Source organism: Ranitomeya variabilis, chromosome 4 (assembly GCF_051348905.1).
Source record: "Ranitomeya variabilis isolate aRanVar5 chromosome 4, aRanVar5.hap1, whole genome shotgun sequence".
In the NCBI taxonomy this organism is placed as follows: Eukaryota; Metazoa; Chordata; class Amphibia; order Anura; family Dendrobatidae; genus Ranitomeya; species Ranitomeya variabilis.
In genome coordinates this window covers 451,519,522-451,536,544 of record NC_135235.1, presented here as the reverse complement: position 1 = coordinate 451,536,544, position 17,023 = coordinate 451,519,522, and the positions used below count along the sequence as shown (strand labels likewise).

At 41.2% G+C, this 17,023-nt stretch overlaps 1 protein-coding gene across 8 annotated transcripts in view; it reads right to left on the bottom strand.

Moving 5' to 3' along the window:
* PTPRT (protein tyrosine phosphatase receptor type T) overlaps positions 1-16,618 on the bottom strand; it is a 469,258-nt gene extending 452,640 nt beyond the window's left edge. For 7 of the 8 annotated variants that reach the window (XM_077251539.1, XM_077251545.1, XM_077251540.1 and 4 more), the window contains exon 1: positions 16,364-16,618. In XM_077251539.1, coding sequence (XP_077107654.1) covers positions 16,364-16,439 — 76 coding nt within the window. In that variant the 5' untranslated portion in view covers positions 16,440-16,618. The remainder of the gene's footprint in view (positions 1-16,363) is intronic. The other variant, XM_077251541.1, reaches the window with a different exon arrangement.
* Between the last annotated feature and the right edge of the window lie 405 nt (positions 16,619-17,023).

The window sequence follows — 17,023 nt, the reverse complement described above, 5'->3', positions numbered from 1 at the left end:
ACAATAGTCAGTGTTGGGAGTCATTAGAAACCCCCCATGCAGCTCTTCTCTCACAGAGCTATCAGCTCAGTCCCTCCCCCCACACTGACTGCTGTGAGATGAAAGCTGGAGGTGTTTGTAATAAGACTCAGCTCTACTATGCCTAAAACAGCAGGTGCAGAGATCAGGGAGGTATGTCATATCTCACAGAAAGAACCATGCTCTTCTGACATTCTTGGTGTGTGTTCCTTTTCCCTTTACATGAAGTTTTATGCTTATGACTGCTTAATTTCATGTATTAGAAAAAAGTACAAGCCATCAGAAAAAATCAATGGTAACATCCAGTTGGACATCATAAACTATAATCTAAATGTTATAAGCTAATAACTCTGCAACAGAGATGAAAGATGAAGAAATAAAAAAGATTTATTTTTATTCTGGAGCCAATATTTCATGATGTGGCCAGTTTAAAATGCTCAAACTGGTGAAAGGTCCTGTTTGAATGGATCTTATCATGCCCAGAAATGATTTTTACATGCAGATATCGTATAATCTGCAAGTAAATAACATTAAATTCATGCCTGCCTTACTGGAGCAAATGATATTATATCACATGCTCACTTCCAGTCATAAAGGTAGTAGTGCAAGGAACATTAATAGTCACTGCTCCCTCATTGATAGCTTGTTCTGCAACATATGTATGAGGAGCAGACTGTCAATCAAAGTGTGGGGAAGTGATTATACTATATTTGCTGTATAATGAGCGGTGATTAATATAATAGCTCCCTGTGCCTCCCCAATGACTTGAAGCGAACGGCTGCAGGGAGGATATAACTTTATTTTCTCCCTGTAACTGTTGATTCAGGAAGGCAGCCAGGCATAATTTAATTTTATTTACCAGTAGATTACATCAGCAAGTTAGTAATGTTTTCATTCAGTGCTTAGAATTACATCTATTCTCTTCTATTAACAGCAGGTAAAGCTAGGGACAAACATGGACAATGTAGGGAATTGGTAAAGTCAGACAGTCCTCTGGGAGAACTGTCACCCACTTTTTCAGTATGTCCTTTGATTGTGATCTTTGAGGGGCTAAGCAGCTTGCAGCATTCTGTAATGCTGTAGATAAGCCCCCAATGTAACCTGAAAGATAAGAAAAATAAGTTAGATTATACTCACACAGGGGCGGTCCTGGTGCGGTCCGGTCCGATGGGGGTCGCAGGTCCAGGTCTGGTGCCTCCTATCTTCATATGATGTCGTCATTCTCCTTGCTTCGTGTTGCGGCTCCTGCGCAGGTGTACTGATTTGCTCTGTTGAGGGCAGAGTATAGTACTGCAGTACGCAGGTGCCGGGCCTCTCTGAGCTTTCCTAGTGCCTGCGCACTGTAGTACTTTGCTCTGCCCTCAACAGGGCCAAGAAGTACGCCGGAGCCAGAGCCGCGACAGAAGCAAGGAAAAGGACGTCATCGCATGAAGATGGGAGGCGCCGGACCCGGACCATGCCGAACCGCCCCAGGGTGAGTATAATCTAACTTGTTTTTCTTATCTTTCAGTTTACATCGAGGGCTTATCTACAGCATTATAGAATGCTGTAGATAAGCACCTAATGGTGGTAGCCACAGCTTACATGCGAAAAATGTGGTGACAGATTCCCTTTAAAGCTTGTTGCATAGGTTACAATTGGATTTTCTTCTGAAACTTGTGGCTATAAAACATTACAGATTCATCTTAAAGCTTCTCACTTCAAGATAAATGTGAGCGTTTTTTGATATTTTCTGGCTATTAGACAAGACACTCAAAGCAGAAGCCAAAGAAACTACCTGAGAAAAACTTGTATGGTTTTTATGGAGTCGCCATGAGGTGAGCTCCATTCCCCATGAGTTATGCGCACTATCATGGATCTCTTTTCCTACCTTCAGGTTGATAAGGAAAGAAATGGCTTAAGGTTCTTCTAAATTACATAGGGAGTTTGGACTAGTTTAAGCCTTCTTGATATGAGATGGAGGCTGTGGCAAACCGGAATCATAATCATTATAATGTTCACAATTAGCCTTTTTATGCCCTTGAATGATAAGGAGCACCTTCACACTAATATCTATATCTAGTTAATATCTAACGACTACCTTAAGATCTGCTGGAGAGCAGCTATTACAATACAATGAGCCAAGGGTTCAGAAGCACAACAGCTATTATGAAGAGAGATAGTAATTGTAAGTACTGTTTTTTTTTAATACACTTATGTTGTTGCATCTGTTTCTGGTGAGTTCATTGCAGAGAACAAGATTTCCTTTTATTGCAACTGACTCCGAAAGCTCAGGGCCCGATTCATTAAGACTGGTGTTGTGCACGTCAGCTTTAATGAATGCAGTGCTGGAGTGAGATGAGCCTATTTCATTAAGAGGCGCCGGCCACTTATTGAAACAGATACATCTTACAACACGTGTGCACCTGCGCAAAATATGGGTACATTTCTGGCATAAATTATGACACTAAAATGGCTTAACGTTTGATGAATTTGCCAGGAGGGCTTCGCCACGCCCTGTCCAATTTGGCAAAGCTGGCTGAGATTTGCATAAAACAACCGAGTTGCAACATTTTTCAGGAACATTAAGTTGTGCAAAAATGTTGTGACATTTTAAGGTATTTTATGCCAGAATGTAAGCACTCCTGAAGAATTAGGCCATCAAACTTGGTTTAGAGTTGAACATTGCTTCATACTACACTGGGTCCATAATTCCAATCTGACCAAGGGCAAATGTGATTGTGTATATGAAAAGTACTGTTGTATTTATACACAAGGCTATGGTAGACAGAGAGCGCCTGCGCAGAAAAAACAAGAAGCCAATGCCCATAGAGTGGCGGAATATCGTAATTGCAGGGCGCATGCTCTTCAACCACTAGACTTCACAGGATCCTGTGACTCTGATGGGAGGCAACAACCATACAAATGAAGACTGGAGGCTGAGTTTCCTTCCAGACACCTCACACCCTGGAGAATGGAAGACCAGATTAACATAAAGGATTAAAAGAGGATTTCTGAAGAACAAGACCGCAGATATGAGGCATACTGGTATGTCTATTTTAAGTATTCTAGTACCCATATTAATAGCTTACGTACATCAAAGTGGTTGACTGACTCCCTTTAAAGTGCATTCACATTGGGTGCAGGACCTTAAATCTTATTTACACAGATGAATAATTAGCAAGCACACAATCCTAAAATGGCTAGCTCCCAATCATTGTAAACAAGCCTCCGATCATGGTAGCACAAGTATTCTGAGTTTTAGGAAGCTGGTGGGAAAGGGGACCTTGGTCTGAGTATGTAAAACAAGGAGAAGGGAACAAAGCCTGCACTCAGGTGAAGGAAAGTCTAGTTATAACTCTATGGGGAGTGGCTTGTTTCTATGCTATAGATTTTTTTTATAGAATATGGTGTGATGCAGATTGGCTGCCCATGGGACTCATGCTTGCCTTCTTTAATGTTTTCTGCAATCTGTCACTTCCTAAATTTAATTAGGAAAGTCTACAAATGCTAATAACATATTGATGGCCCTCACCTCAGCGCATTCGCCATTTTCCCATCTCTTTCCTATTCTCCATTCTCTACACTCCCTGACAGAAGTTATGTCGCTTAACCATGTTATGTAAATAAAAGCTTATAAGCTGACGTTAAATTCATCCATTGGTTGTATAAATTATTCTTTTGAAAGCTGAAACCCTCCGAAATGTGGTTTAGGTTAAGAAAATAAATTGGCATCAATGCAGAAATATTGATCAGTTAATGGACACAGAATGGCGCGGTTGTCTTGCTGTGTCTGCCGGACCTGGGCTTGTCAAACACATCTCCAGTCTCTTCAAATCTTTTTTTTAATTCTTTGTACTTGACGCTGAGACACATTAAAGGTGCCAGCCACCTCTGCAGTGGATCTGGTCTTCAGCCTCTTGATAATCCAGGCTTTGGTCGTAGGGTGGATTTTTGGAATGTTGTTAGAGCTCAAGTTGCAGTTCAAGTGAAGGACTGGGGTGCTGGGTATCTTTTCATACACACACTAATTAACCGACCATTTACTGAGCACAGGTAAGGATGTAAACTAGGATTGGGTGCATTATATGACCTGGCAACCTAAACCACATTTCGGAGGGTTTCAGCTTTCATAATTTATTTGCTCATGGGCTTTGTCCATGTCTGTCTAAAATGACTATGAAAAGGTAACTATTGTGCTTTTATAGAAAATACTGGGGCACAGAGGGACAGCTAGTTGGGAGACTTGCAGACTGATGTGCACCTTTCTGGCTATTTTACACTAAATAATATCACCAGACCAGCAGCACATAAATGGTTAGTATACAAAACGTGCACCAATTCAGACCTTGTAAATGTCTATTTAAAATGAAAAATATTTAGAATTGAGAGTCCCCAGTGGTTGATACCTTTTAATGGCTAACTGAAAAGATGGTAACAAATTGCAAGCTTTCGAGACTACACAGGTCTCTTCATCAGGCAAAGACTAAAAGAAAGACAGGTAGACAATAGAGTTTTTTATGTGTTGAGTGTCAAGTTTCACCACAAAATTCATCCTCACCCACAATTACTTTGAATTTGACAAGATCTATCTACAGGAGACTGGCACAGCAATGGGAAGTAAAATGGCCCCACAGTATGTAAATCTTTTCATGGCCAAGCTTGAAAGTGACTTTTTATCCTCATGTCCCATCAGGCCTCTGGCGTATTACCGCTACATTGATGACATTTTAATCATCTGGACGGAGTCTGAGCCACAGCTAAAGACGTTTCATGAACAGTTTACTCAATTTCATCCCACCATCAACTTGACACTCAACTACTCCTGCACTGAAATTAACTTTTTGGACACCATCATTAAGCTGCAGAACAATAAAATAGAGACATCCCTGTATCAGAAGCCAATCGACCGCCCAACATACCTTAAATGGGACACTTTCCATCCAAAACACATAAAAAACTCTATTGTCAACAGCCAAGCCATCAAATACAATCGTATATGTTCCTACCCCATGGATTGGGATGAACACCTTGGTTGCCTCAGAAAGACCTTTTTGAATCAGGGCTACCATCCAAGAACAATTGAAAACCAGATTACAAGAGCCACAGAATATCAAGGAATCACCGGCTACATTACAAAGCTAAAGAAGAAAATAACCGGGTACCTCTAGTAGTTACCTACAATCCAAATCTGGAGGTGCTAAGGGGAGATGCACGGAAATTACAACCTTTACTGCAAAAAGATGCCCGATTACAATCCATTTTTCCAGATCCCCCACTACTGTGTTTTAGACAGCCCCCAAATCTAAGATGCATCATTGTCAAGAGCTCCCTGTCCTCTCCAACAGATATATTTATGGACATAACTGTTTATCACTAATGGTAATTCTGCTTCATGTCACCTGTCTTATCCATGGTTTTTCCTTTTTTTTTGTTTTTTTCTTTTATGTGCTGCGTTGTGCATAAATATGTGATTCTTCAGAATTTCTTTTAGTCTTTGCCTGATGAAGAGACCTGTGTAGTCTCGAAAGCTTGCAATTTGTTACCATCTTTCCAGTTAGCTATTAAGAGGTATCAACCACTGAGGACTCTCCATTCTAAATATTTTTCTATCTACTGGCTAACACGGTACAAAGATATATATCTTTCTTGTATTTAAAATGAGCAATTATTTGTCCCAATTTCAATCATGGGGCAGTTGAGGGGGTATTTTAAGTGGTGGTGAAACTTAAGTTGTATTGGTGCTAGATGACAAATGGCCAGTCTCTACCTATGGCTCACACATGGCATGGCAATATTGGCACACGCACAGTGGCATCACTGAAAATGCATAGGTGCCCACACTGCAAACTTGCCCAGTGCCATGTCCTGATATGTCTTTTTCGCTTGCTTGGACAGGGTTAGTGTTATGGCTTTACTTCAGGAAATACAGGTGGCAGGTTTTAGGTACTTATTCATTGGAGCAGCTCTTCCTCTCCGTCCACAGACAGCGGTCACAGGCTGCACCCCTATGTGACGCACTAAACGTTTGTTAGATTTACAAAGCGAGAGAGCGGGCGAGTTATACCAGATCCTTAATTGAAAGATTTTATCAACTTAAAAAGAACGGCTCTAAAAACCCCATACGTCTCTGAAAGGCTGTGTGCTGAGTGCCCCCTTCTGGCCAGTACTTGTACTGCACATGAAGAAATCTATCTCTAGAAAAGGTGCCAGCATTAGACCTTGGCAAAAGAAAGTCTTTATCCAGGCACTTTATTGTTTATGCTTTGTTAGAGACATTAAGCAAGCCAGGCACCACTCCTATGATATGGATGGCAGAACAGTCAGCGGTTACTGCTTGTAATATTTGATGCACTCCTGTCTACATGATCTGCTTGGGAAACGATCATGATGGTAATGGCACTGAACACCTGAATGCTATTTACTAAATGTCTTTATATGGAGCTAATGACAACTTATAATCCTATATATAATCATCATAAGGTAAGGCCTGGGCTGCGGGGACACTTTTTTAATTGATTTTAACTATTAAGTTACAGCTGCACTTTGAAGGAACACATTAGGTTGTATGCAGTCTAAAGACTGCAACTGTCAAAAAAATGGTCAAAAATCAGGTGGCGGCACTACAAATGGTAATCCAAGAAGAAGCCACCTTGATGAGGCCATGACGTGCGGTTTAAACGTTTCTTACATTTGTTAGGTGGACAAATGGATCTGCAGTGCAACAGTCATACACAACCGGTACCTCTGGCTTCACCCAAAATGCCTAGGTATAGTATAATTGCTTAGGGCTCATTCAGACTCCATTTTATTTTATTTTTTTCAGAAATAAATGGGAGTGCGCTATATAGAATTTTCATCCATTTTCAGGCCGTTTGTGTTTTTACAATCAGTATTAATCTTCTAACTATAAAACAGTAGCTAATTGGACAGCATTCTGATGACACACGGATGGCATCTAAGTAGTATCAGTTGTTTTTTTTCATGAACCCATTTTCTGGAATGGCGAGTTCTATCCACAAATCGTATATAAAACGAACATTTGAACCGCGTCATCCATGAAAAGCACTCAGGGTATGTGCACACGCTGCGGATTACTCTGTGGAATTTTCCGGACTGATTTTTGTAAATCTGCAGGTAAACCACATTGCATTTTTTGGTGGATTTAGTGCGGATTCCACCTGCGGTTTTACTCCTGTGGATTCCTATTATGGAGCAGGTGTAAACCACTGCGGAATCCGCACAAAATTGACATGCTGCGGAATAAACAACACTACGTTTCCGCGTGTTTTTTTCCGCAGCATGGGCACTGTGGATTTTGTTTTCCATAGGTTTACATGGTACTGTAAACACATGGAAAACTGCTGCGAATCCGCAGCAAAATCCGCAACGTGTGCACATAGCCTAATAGAGACATACATGAAAAACAGACACGGGTTCTTCTTTGAAAGTCGGTACTGTTCGTGTTTTCAGCAGATAACGCTTGTACCTTTTAAAGGTTATGAGACTATACAAGTTCAAGTTTTTACTTGGTCCAGAAAAAAATAAACATGCATGTGTGAATAAGGCGTAAGGATAAAGCCAGATTGAGTGGCACTGATGTAGCCAAAAATCAAATTAAGTTTACACTTGATGTATCATTTTGCCAGAAAACAGCAGTTTCATACTCTTGGGTCTACCATGTGTGGCTTTGCCATGCAATTCTTGCCTATATAGCAAACTGTTGCCACATGTGAACCTAGACATGAATTTCTACATGGCTGCCATAATTTCTAAGGATATTATAGTCAACCCTGCAGTGGCGTAACTAGAGTCTGATGGGTCTAGATGCAAAATTTGGATCTGGCTCCTCCCCACACACACACAACCTCCCCCGTGCCATCTGCCCTTGCATGTTAGTCAGATTTATGAGCCCTTATAGTGTACTAAATCCTATAAGGACATACGAGTTCCCCCCTGTCCTAATATGTAGTAATGTCTCGCATCCTGGGCCCATCCTGGTGTATATATTCCCCATCCAGTAATATATATATATATATATATATTCCTGGTATATATATGTCTCTTATCCTGGGGCCCATCCTGGTATATATGTCCTTTATACTGGGACCCATACTGATATATTCAGTGAAGGAAATAATTATTTGATCCCTGATTTTGTAAGTCTGCCCACTGACAAAGACATGAACAGTCTATAATTTTAAGGGTGGGTTAATTTTAACACTGAGAGAGGGAATATAAATAAAATCCAGAAAATCACATTGTATAAATTATATAAATGTATTTGCATTTTGCAGTGAGAAATAAGTATTTAATCCCTTTGGCAAACAATACTCAATAATTGGTGGCAAAATCCTTGTTGGCAAGCACAGCAGTCAGACATTTTTTGTAGCTGATGATGAAGTTTGCGCACGTCAGGAGTAATTTTGGTCCACTCCTCTTTTGCAGATCATCTCTAAATCATTAAGATTTTGAGGTTGTCACTTTGCAACTCAGGGCTTCAACTCCCTCCATAAGTTTTCTATGGGATTAAGGTGTGGAGACTGGCTAGGCCACTCCATGATCTTAATGTGCTTCTTTTTGAGCCACTCCTTTGTTGCCTTGGCTGTATGTTTTGGATCATTGCCTTAATGTCCTGACGGAGGGAAGGAGGTTGTCACTCAGGATTTTACATGGCTCCATCCATTCTCCCATTGATGCGGTGAAGTAGTCCTGTGCCCTTAGCAGAGAAACACCCCCAAAACATATTTGCCACCTCCATGCTTGACAGTGGTGTTCTTTGGGTCGTAGGCACCATTTCTCTTCTACCAATTACGGCGAGTTGAGTTAATGCCAAAGACCTCAATTTTTGTCTCATCTGACCACAGCACCTTCACCCAATCCCTCACAGAATCATCCAGGTGTTCATTGGCAAACTTCAGACGGGCCTGAACATGTGCCCTCTTGAGCAGGGGGACCGTCCAGGCACTGCATTATTTTAAACCTTTACGGCGTAATGTGTTACCAATGTTTTTCTTGGTGACTGTGGTCCCACCTGCCTTGAGATCATAAACAAATTTCCCCCGTGTAGTTTTAGGCTGATCTCTCACCTTCCCCATGATCAAGGATACCCAACGAGGTAAGATTTTGCATGGTGCCCCAGATTGATGTCAATTGACAGTCATTTTGTATTTCTTCCATTTCTTACTATTGCACCAACAGTTGTCTCCTTCTCACTCAGCATCTTAATTATGGTTTTGTAGACCATTCCAGCCATGTGCAGGTCTATGATCTTGTTCCTGACATCCTTAGAAAGCTCTTTGGTCTTGCCTATGTTGTAGAGGTCAACTGTCTTTAATGCAGGTAACGAATTGATTAGGAACATGTAACTGGTCTGTAGGAGCCAGAACTCTTAACGATTGGTAGGGGATCAAATACTTATTTCTTGCTGCAAAATGCAAATAAATTTATATAATTTTTACAATGTGATTTTCTGGATTTTATTTTTGCTTTTCTATCTCGAATGTTAAGATTAACTGACCCTTAAAATTTTAGACTGTTCATGTCTTTGTCAGTGGGCAAATTTACGAAATCAGCAAGGGATCAAATACTTATTTCCTTCACTGTATATCCCCCGTCCGGGTGTAAGGTCTCCCATTCTGCCACTATTCTTTAATGCATAGAAAAAAAAGGTTCTACTCACCTTCCCTCCACTCCCCAGCTACACAGCACACAGCATCCTCTCCTGAAGCTAGCAGCTGACTTCAGCATGCAAGTGATGGGAGCGCATGACGTCACTGCCATGCTCCCCCAATCACGTGTTCGCCAATGTCAGTTGCTGGCCTCTGATTTGCCATGTATTGCAGTTCACGGACTCCTGCAATATAATACACTTCAGCTGGATGTACAGCCGCCGATGCACATCCAGTTGAAGTTTGCTCTGGCATTGGCGGACCCCTCACCTTCATGGGCTCAGTCACGACCTCTGCGACTGTTATCATTAGGCCCCTTGAACCTTGCCATTTTATGTAAAAAAAAAAGAATCCCAGATTACATTTACAACAGCCTGAGACGAAACGTATCATCAGATTTCTCCATTTCATCAGTATCCAGAATATCACTCCTTGTGCATAGCTGTACATACATATGTATGGATGCAGCAGAGCATTTCATAGCTACATTGTTTGTGCATAGTAATTTAGTAGGTTTACAGATTTTAATATCACTCTGTTTAAGCTCTGCTACATCCATGTATTTGTGATTATTGGAATTTCTTATGCGTGTCTGGCACTTATGGCCACAGCAAAGTTATCCTATGTCGTAGTGTTGGAGACCAAAGTATGAGCTGCCATTCATCCTAGATCCAGAACGAAGCCTACATAGAATACATTAGACATGTGGAATGAATAACTCATTACATTTCTCATAAGAAGTAGTTCACATCCCATAGCGTGGGGTGCAATATTCCACACATTATCATTGCAGTTTTACTACCAACCCATTTCCTTCAGAATTTAATAACATTCCTTCATTTCATGCATCTTCAGGCAGCAAACAAATACATATATATATTTAATATGGCTTTGCTATTCAATGCGCTTTACAAACCAGCTTGGTGCTTTGCCAGCTTCATGTGAATTACTCCCATTATAATGAACCCTAACTGTGCCATCACCTAGCAAGGAAATGGTTACCCTGTCTGCCAGAGTGATGAGAACCCTGCGGGCCATGCCTGGCTTCCCCAACCCACTGATATCTCTCGCTTTCCTCTATATCAAAGTGTTTGTAGAAATTGATCAAATATTGCAGGGCCTGTCAGAGAATATTTACATTACGTCAGTCAAGACGGCTTGAAACAGGATTTTAAAGAAGTTCGATTAACTATTTAATAGGGATTTATGGAGAGGTTAAAGTATTCTTCAAATCTATCACATTTACAAAAGTCACAGAGACCTAAGAAAGGAAGCAGCTTTGTGGTCTTGTGCATGCTAGCAAACAATGACCATGTTTCAAAAGGCCTTGAAGGTTTGTAGATCAGGAAAGCAAGACTTCTTTCTTCAAGAAACAATGCCACCCATGGCTCCAGAGGCCTTGTCACGTATTATAGCTCAACTTTATCTGCAAGCTTTGGAAGATATCACTTATTCGTAGGATCTCCACCGTTTCAATGAATGGGACACTTCAATGCCCCAGCCGAATGGAGTGGTGGTTGGAAACTCGTGAGACTGGTGCATTCATGTGGGGCATTGCAGTGCTCCATTCATTGGAATCTTAGAGATCCTACAAATAAGTGATATCTTCCAAAGCTTGCAATAGACCTTTAAATAAAGCTGAGCTCTAATACATGACAGTGCCTCTGAAGATATGGGTGGTGCTGTTTCTTGCTTTCCTGATCTACAAAGAAGTCTTCCTTTCCTGATCTATAAATGTTAGAGGACTTTTGACCTGTGGTCATTGTTTGTTAGCATGTATAATACCACAAAGCTGCTGCCTTTCTCTATGGGACTGCTGGGAAAAGCTGAGCGCAGCACTTGGTTCTCTGTGGGAGTCCCATAGAGAATGAATGGAGTGGAGGAGCACATGTCTGGCCATCTCTCCACTCAGGTAGGCTCCATATGGCACTATTTCCTGGATTGGTAGGTGTACCAGATGTTGGACTCATACGAATCAGCAAGTTATCACCCATCCTATAGAGCAGTGATAACTTCTAAAGAATAAGGAATAAGTCTTTAAGTAAGTAAATGCTACAATACCAATCACAACTCAGAGATAAAAGTGGCATTCATGCTTTCTAATCTTATACAACCACATTGAGATCCTTGTTTCTACCCAAAGTAGAATCCAGAGACCAAACTAGTATTTGTTTTTGTACATGGATGATGTTTCCCTACACTAGGGAAGGGGGGGCCTCAGGCCCGCTGATCGTTTAAAGCCATTGATGACCATTTATCCGCCCCCCCCCCGAGCAGATTCTTGAGGACTGCAGTGCTTGAGCCAACAGCTGTATTTTGATGGCACCAGCCTTTTAATTTTTTCTTGCTCTGCGTGTTCTCTACTGAGTGTTGAGGCGCGTGCAATGAAACATGACGTCCTGACACCAGTTCCAAGGTTAGGACGTACACTGTGAGCGGAGTTAGCACACGATTTGTGTGGCCCCCGAAATATGGTATAAATATCCCAATGGCCCACAAATAATGTCCCCCCCCCGCCCTACAGGCACCACTGGTGACTTCAGTTATGGGGTAAATCTTATTGGTCGCCTTAGATGTATCATGCAGAATCTCCATCCAGTAACTGAATAGCAAAGGGGTCAAGGATCTGTGATACCCACTACTCATAGGCCACCCATGTGGTAGTTAGATATGTTGTGGCTTCTATTGTTTCTGGTCATTCATGTGCAAACATTGGAGAAGGTGCGGTATGATGAATGTACATGGGCCCTGTGTATCTAATAAAATCACTATTAATTGACTGTCCATGTAGCACCCATGTTGGTGACCTTGATGCTTGAAACCTTGTGGGAACCAAGACTCGGACAGTATTTCCATTGTTCCAACTGATTTGGATGAGGTCTCCCATCCAGATAACAGTGGCATGAAATAGAAGGCATGCAGCCTGCCTGGCAGTCGCCCCGGTCAGTAAATTGTTCTCTTTATAAATACATTGGTCTCAGTTTGCTTTCGATGGATGAGATGATTAAAGAGGAGGCATAATGATTGATAGACTTCATTGACCATTACATTGCCACATAGGGTGCCATAGGGCATTGCCTGTGATATATGACATTAGACATCAATTACATTCACATTATTACACTGTTTTCCATGCTTTTCTTATTTTGGAGTCACTGCATCTCCAGAAAATGCAGTAAACAGCTATTTGGTGATATTTATTGCTTAAATGACTCAATTACTGGAGCTCCTATATACCAATTTCAGCTAATTGGCAGTAATAAAGCAGGAAATTAACCTTGTTTGCTACAAGTTAAAAAGTGACATTTCCTCGGACAAAGGGAGGAGCACTACCGCTGGAAACAATAGCATTGCCGCTTTAAGTTGGGGAAATTGTAGTGTTTCTTCCAGCAAGCAGATCATTCCCATCAATCTACCCTTAAGTCAAAAACTACAATGAGCGTTACTTCTTTCGGCATTAGGCCTCGTTTGCACAATGCATTTGCAATTTGTTTAAAAAAAAAATCCAGTAAAAAACCAGCAATTTTACTATGTTTTCGGAAAAATTGAGGCAAAAAAATGCATCATGTGAACACAACTTTAAGGATGGCACAAGAACACATGTATGATCGACAGTCCGTCAACAACCCCTTGACAGCCCTGGATCCGAGCCAATATTGTGTAAGACCCAGACGTGATAGTCATTCCGCTAATATCTGCGCTTCTTACACACTTCAGAATTAGTATTCAGTCCTATGGCTACTGCTGCTGCTTTTGATAAATCTTGTGACTTTGGATGCAGTAGATAATTTTTCTCAAGATAAATCTTCCATCAAACACAGCCACATCTAAATATTCGATATTATCCCCTGATGCTAAATATTTAATACTTCAGTAAACACTGTGGCTGGATAGTAACACCTTATATATCAGCACGGGGATGCTGCAAAACTGCAAGAGAGGGCTGTCTGCTGAACATAACCTAGCAGAATATATTGGGGGAATATATAGGGGTCCTCCAGTCTGGATTCTTATTATTAGCTTAAGAGGACCACCTACAACTGCCAGAACAATGAGCACCATTGCCTTTAATGGGTATCATGTAATTCCCTATTAAAAGAGCAATTACACTGGGGTTTTCTCCAATAATAGATGCTCTTGTGATCTTTCAGTGGGGGATGACTTACTGTGAAGTAATTAAAAAAGGTTTGTGGAAATTGGGGACACCTAAACCACAGAAGTCTTAAGTAGTCATAAGATGGATAGATAGATAAATAGATAAAAACACATAAAGATAGTTAGAGAGACAGACAGATACACAGACAGGGATGGATAGATGGATAGAGAGAGAGAGAGAGAGAGAGATTCAAAAAAGAGGCAGCACTCCATTATTTTGGTGAAAAAACATGCAGGATTTAGATGATAGATACATAATAGATAGATAGATGATAGGTTATAGATAGATAGATAGATAGATAGATAGATAGATCGATCGATAGATAGATATGTGATAGATAATGTGATAGATAGATCTATAGATCGAAGATAGATAGATAATAGATAGATAGATATGAGATAGATAGATAGATAGATAGATAGATAGATAGATAGATAGATAGATTTGTAAGAAAGTTGAGAAAGTTTCCAGGAGGAGCTGAAATGTTGCTGCTATAATAAAGACATCTTATTCTTCACTTTTTATGGAACTTTTGGAGTGTTGCCATTGTTGGATGATAGATAGATAGATAGATAGATAGATAGATAGATAGATAGATAGATAGATAGATAGATATGTGATAGATTGATAGATAGATAGATAGATAGATAGATAGATATGTGATAGATAGATAGATATGTGATAGATTGATAGAGAGAGAGATATGTGATAGATACTGTAGATATATATGGGATTGATAGATAGATAGATAGATAGATAGATAGATAGATAGATAGATAGATATGTGATAGATAATAGATGGATAATATATAGATAGGTACCGTAGATAGATATGAGATAGATGATAGATAATAGATAGGTGATAGATAGATTGATAGATAGATAGATAGATAGATACTGCTTAGTGATAAAGCAATACCATAGATAGATGATATTGATAGACAGATGATATGCCCATTAATTGTTGATGACAATTGAGGGGCTCTGTAAGTACTGGCAGCCAGTAGCACCGCCAGCCTATAGGCATATAAGTGCCTTCTCTGGGGTTCCTTGGCATTCTTAGGCTCTGGGACCACACGCTCACACACGTGTCACTCTCCGGCACACTCCTTAGGATTGCAGAGTATGCAGCTAGCACAAGTGTGTCTCCCACTCCCACTCCCCAGAAATAGCAGTGCCAGACACACAGATGCCCTTTCAGGCACAGACACACACACACACACCGCCAGCTGTGATCACAATACAGCTCAGAGCATCAGCTAAGTGTTAACAAGCTTTGAAGCTAAATTGGTCAGCAATCCGGGACATGGAGGGGGCAGCCTCATCCCTCCTCAGCTGTGGGTCCTCCTAGATCTGAGGTTGATCATACTGTTCTATCATGTCACCTGTTTTCCTTATATTCCCCTTGTCTCCACTTTTCTTACACATCTTCTTCCCTGCATTCCTCTAGTATTCTGCATTTTACAGTCCATGTCCTCATCTACTTCTCTCCAGCAGAAGGCACATCTCCCCTGGTAAATTAAAGGAACACTAAACCTGAAGTACAAACCTTATAAAAGTGAATGACTGCTAATACCATCCTCCTGTATGAATGTAACTATGCGTAGAGGTTCTGCTGAGACCTGGAGAAATGATTGATGGGTGTAGTAGTGATTTTCTCAGACCTACAGACTTTGTCCCGTTAAAGCCCTATATCCACTAGTAACAAGCGGGTGACAGCAGCAGAGGGCGAGGGTCTCCTTAACTTCCCCATGACTTACAGCACCTTGCTGCAGTCCAGGAGTGGGTTCTGTCCTACAAAGACGAGACCAATGCCAGAGCAGACAGCCTTGAACTGTTTACAGACATAAACCTCTTTGGTTCCTGACAAGGATCCAGCAGCAGAAGCCAATGTGATAAATACATGCTAGGCTGTAAATCTATTCATTGTGACAAACGGTGCAATAACACATAACAGGCAGCGATCATTTAATTAGGGAATGATAAAAGAGAAAAATGACATTTTCAATGGTACCTGTGTATTCTGTAAGAAATCAATACCTGTCCTGACACCCTGCAGACAGGACATTATCACACAGACCCAGAACAACCACCCCATCATGTTCAACTACAGACGAAAAGTCCTGATGATCTGCAGTTATGGGATCACTCAACATTAGGAGCAAAGCCGGCACTAGGTGATCCATATGGACCTATGGTCCTGATCTCCTACATTCATCAATGGACCTCCTCAACTCTGCATTTTTCCTGACTGTGTCCTAAAGTGGCACTTTGTATTATTATTAATATTATTATTATTTATTCCATGGCGCTTTACATGTGAGAAGGGGCATACATAATAAAAAACAAATACAAGAATCTTAATCAATACAAGTCACGACTGGCATTAAAAACAACTTGCATAGTTAATATGCTTGAAAAAAGACAAATGTCCAACTACCAGGGAACATCACTAATGCTGGCACTGAAATACCATAGTGCCCATCAAATGGTGCCAGGCTATAAAAAAGACTCAGGCAGAGGAGTAAAGTTACATTACCTGCAGATACCTCTCCCCTTGCTGCACAAAATAACTGTAGGAGAATGATGAGTAGTAGACAGGTAGTCCCAAACATGGTAACCTGCGGAGAGTATCCAAGTGCCAGACTGGCAAGGAGGTTAACATCCTATAAGCATGTCGGCATAGGTGAGGTGTGCAGTAGGTTGGCAGGAGAGCACGGTTGGCATAGGCGGCAGTTTACTGGGCTTTATGCTGCTGATGCTCCGCTCTGAACAGAAGTGGCTTTAACTGATCGAGGAAGGATTGAGAGAGAGCGAACGAGAGAACAGTTTAAAGATTTCCCCGGAGCCCTAAAGCCTGCCTCCCTCTCATCCCTCCCTCCCTGCCAGCAGTCGTCAGCTACGCTGCCACGCGCTGCCTGCAAGGGTTAAGCCCTCAGCCAAAATAGCGAACAGGAAAAATTTGATGTTACAATTACATATCGAGGATGCAAAATGTAGCAATAGAAGCAGCCGTATGGAATAATAGGATAGATAGGCTGGAGGGGAGGAAGGATTGGAAGTTATCAGGGGTGGCAGAGATCCTGGCAAGTGCAGATTATATGTGGCAACAAGTGGCATGAGCAGTAGTTATGGGTAGATGCTGGAAAGCCTTGGAAGTTCCCTTTGGACAGTTAACCATTTATTTTCCCACAGAGCT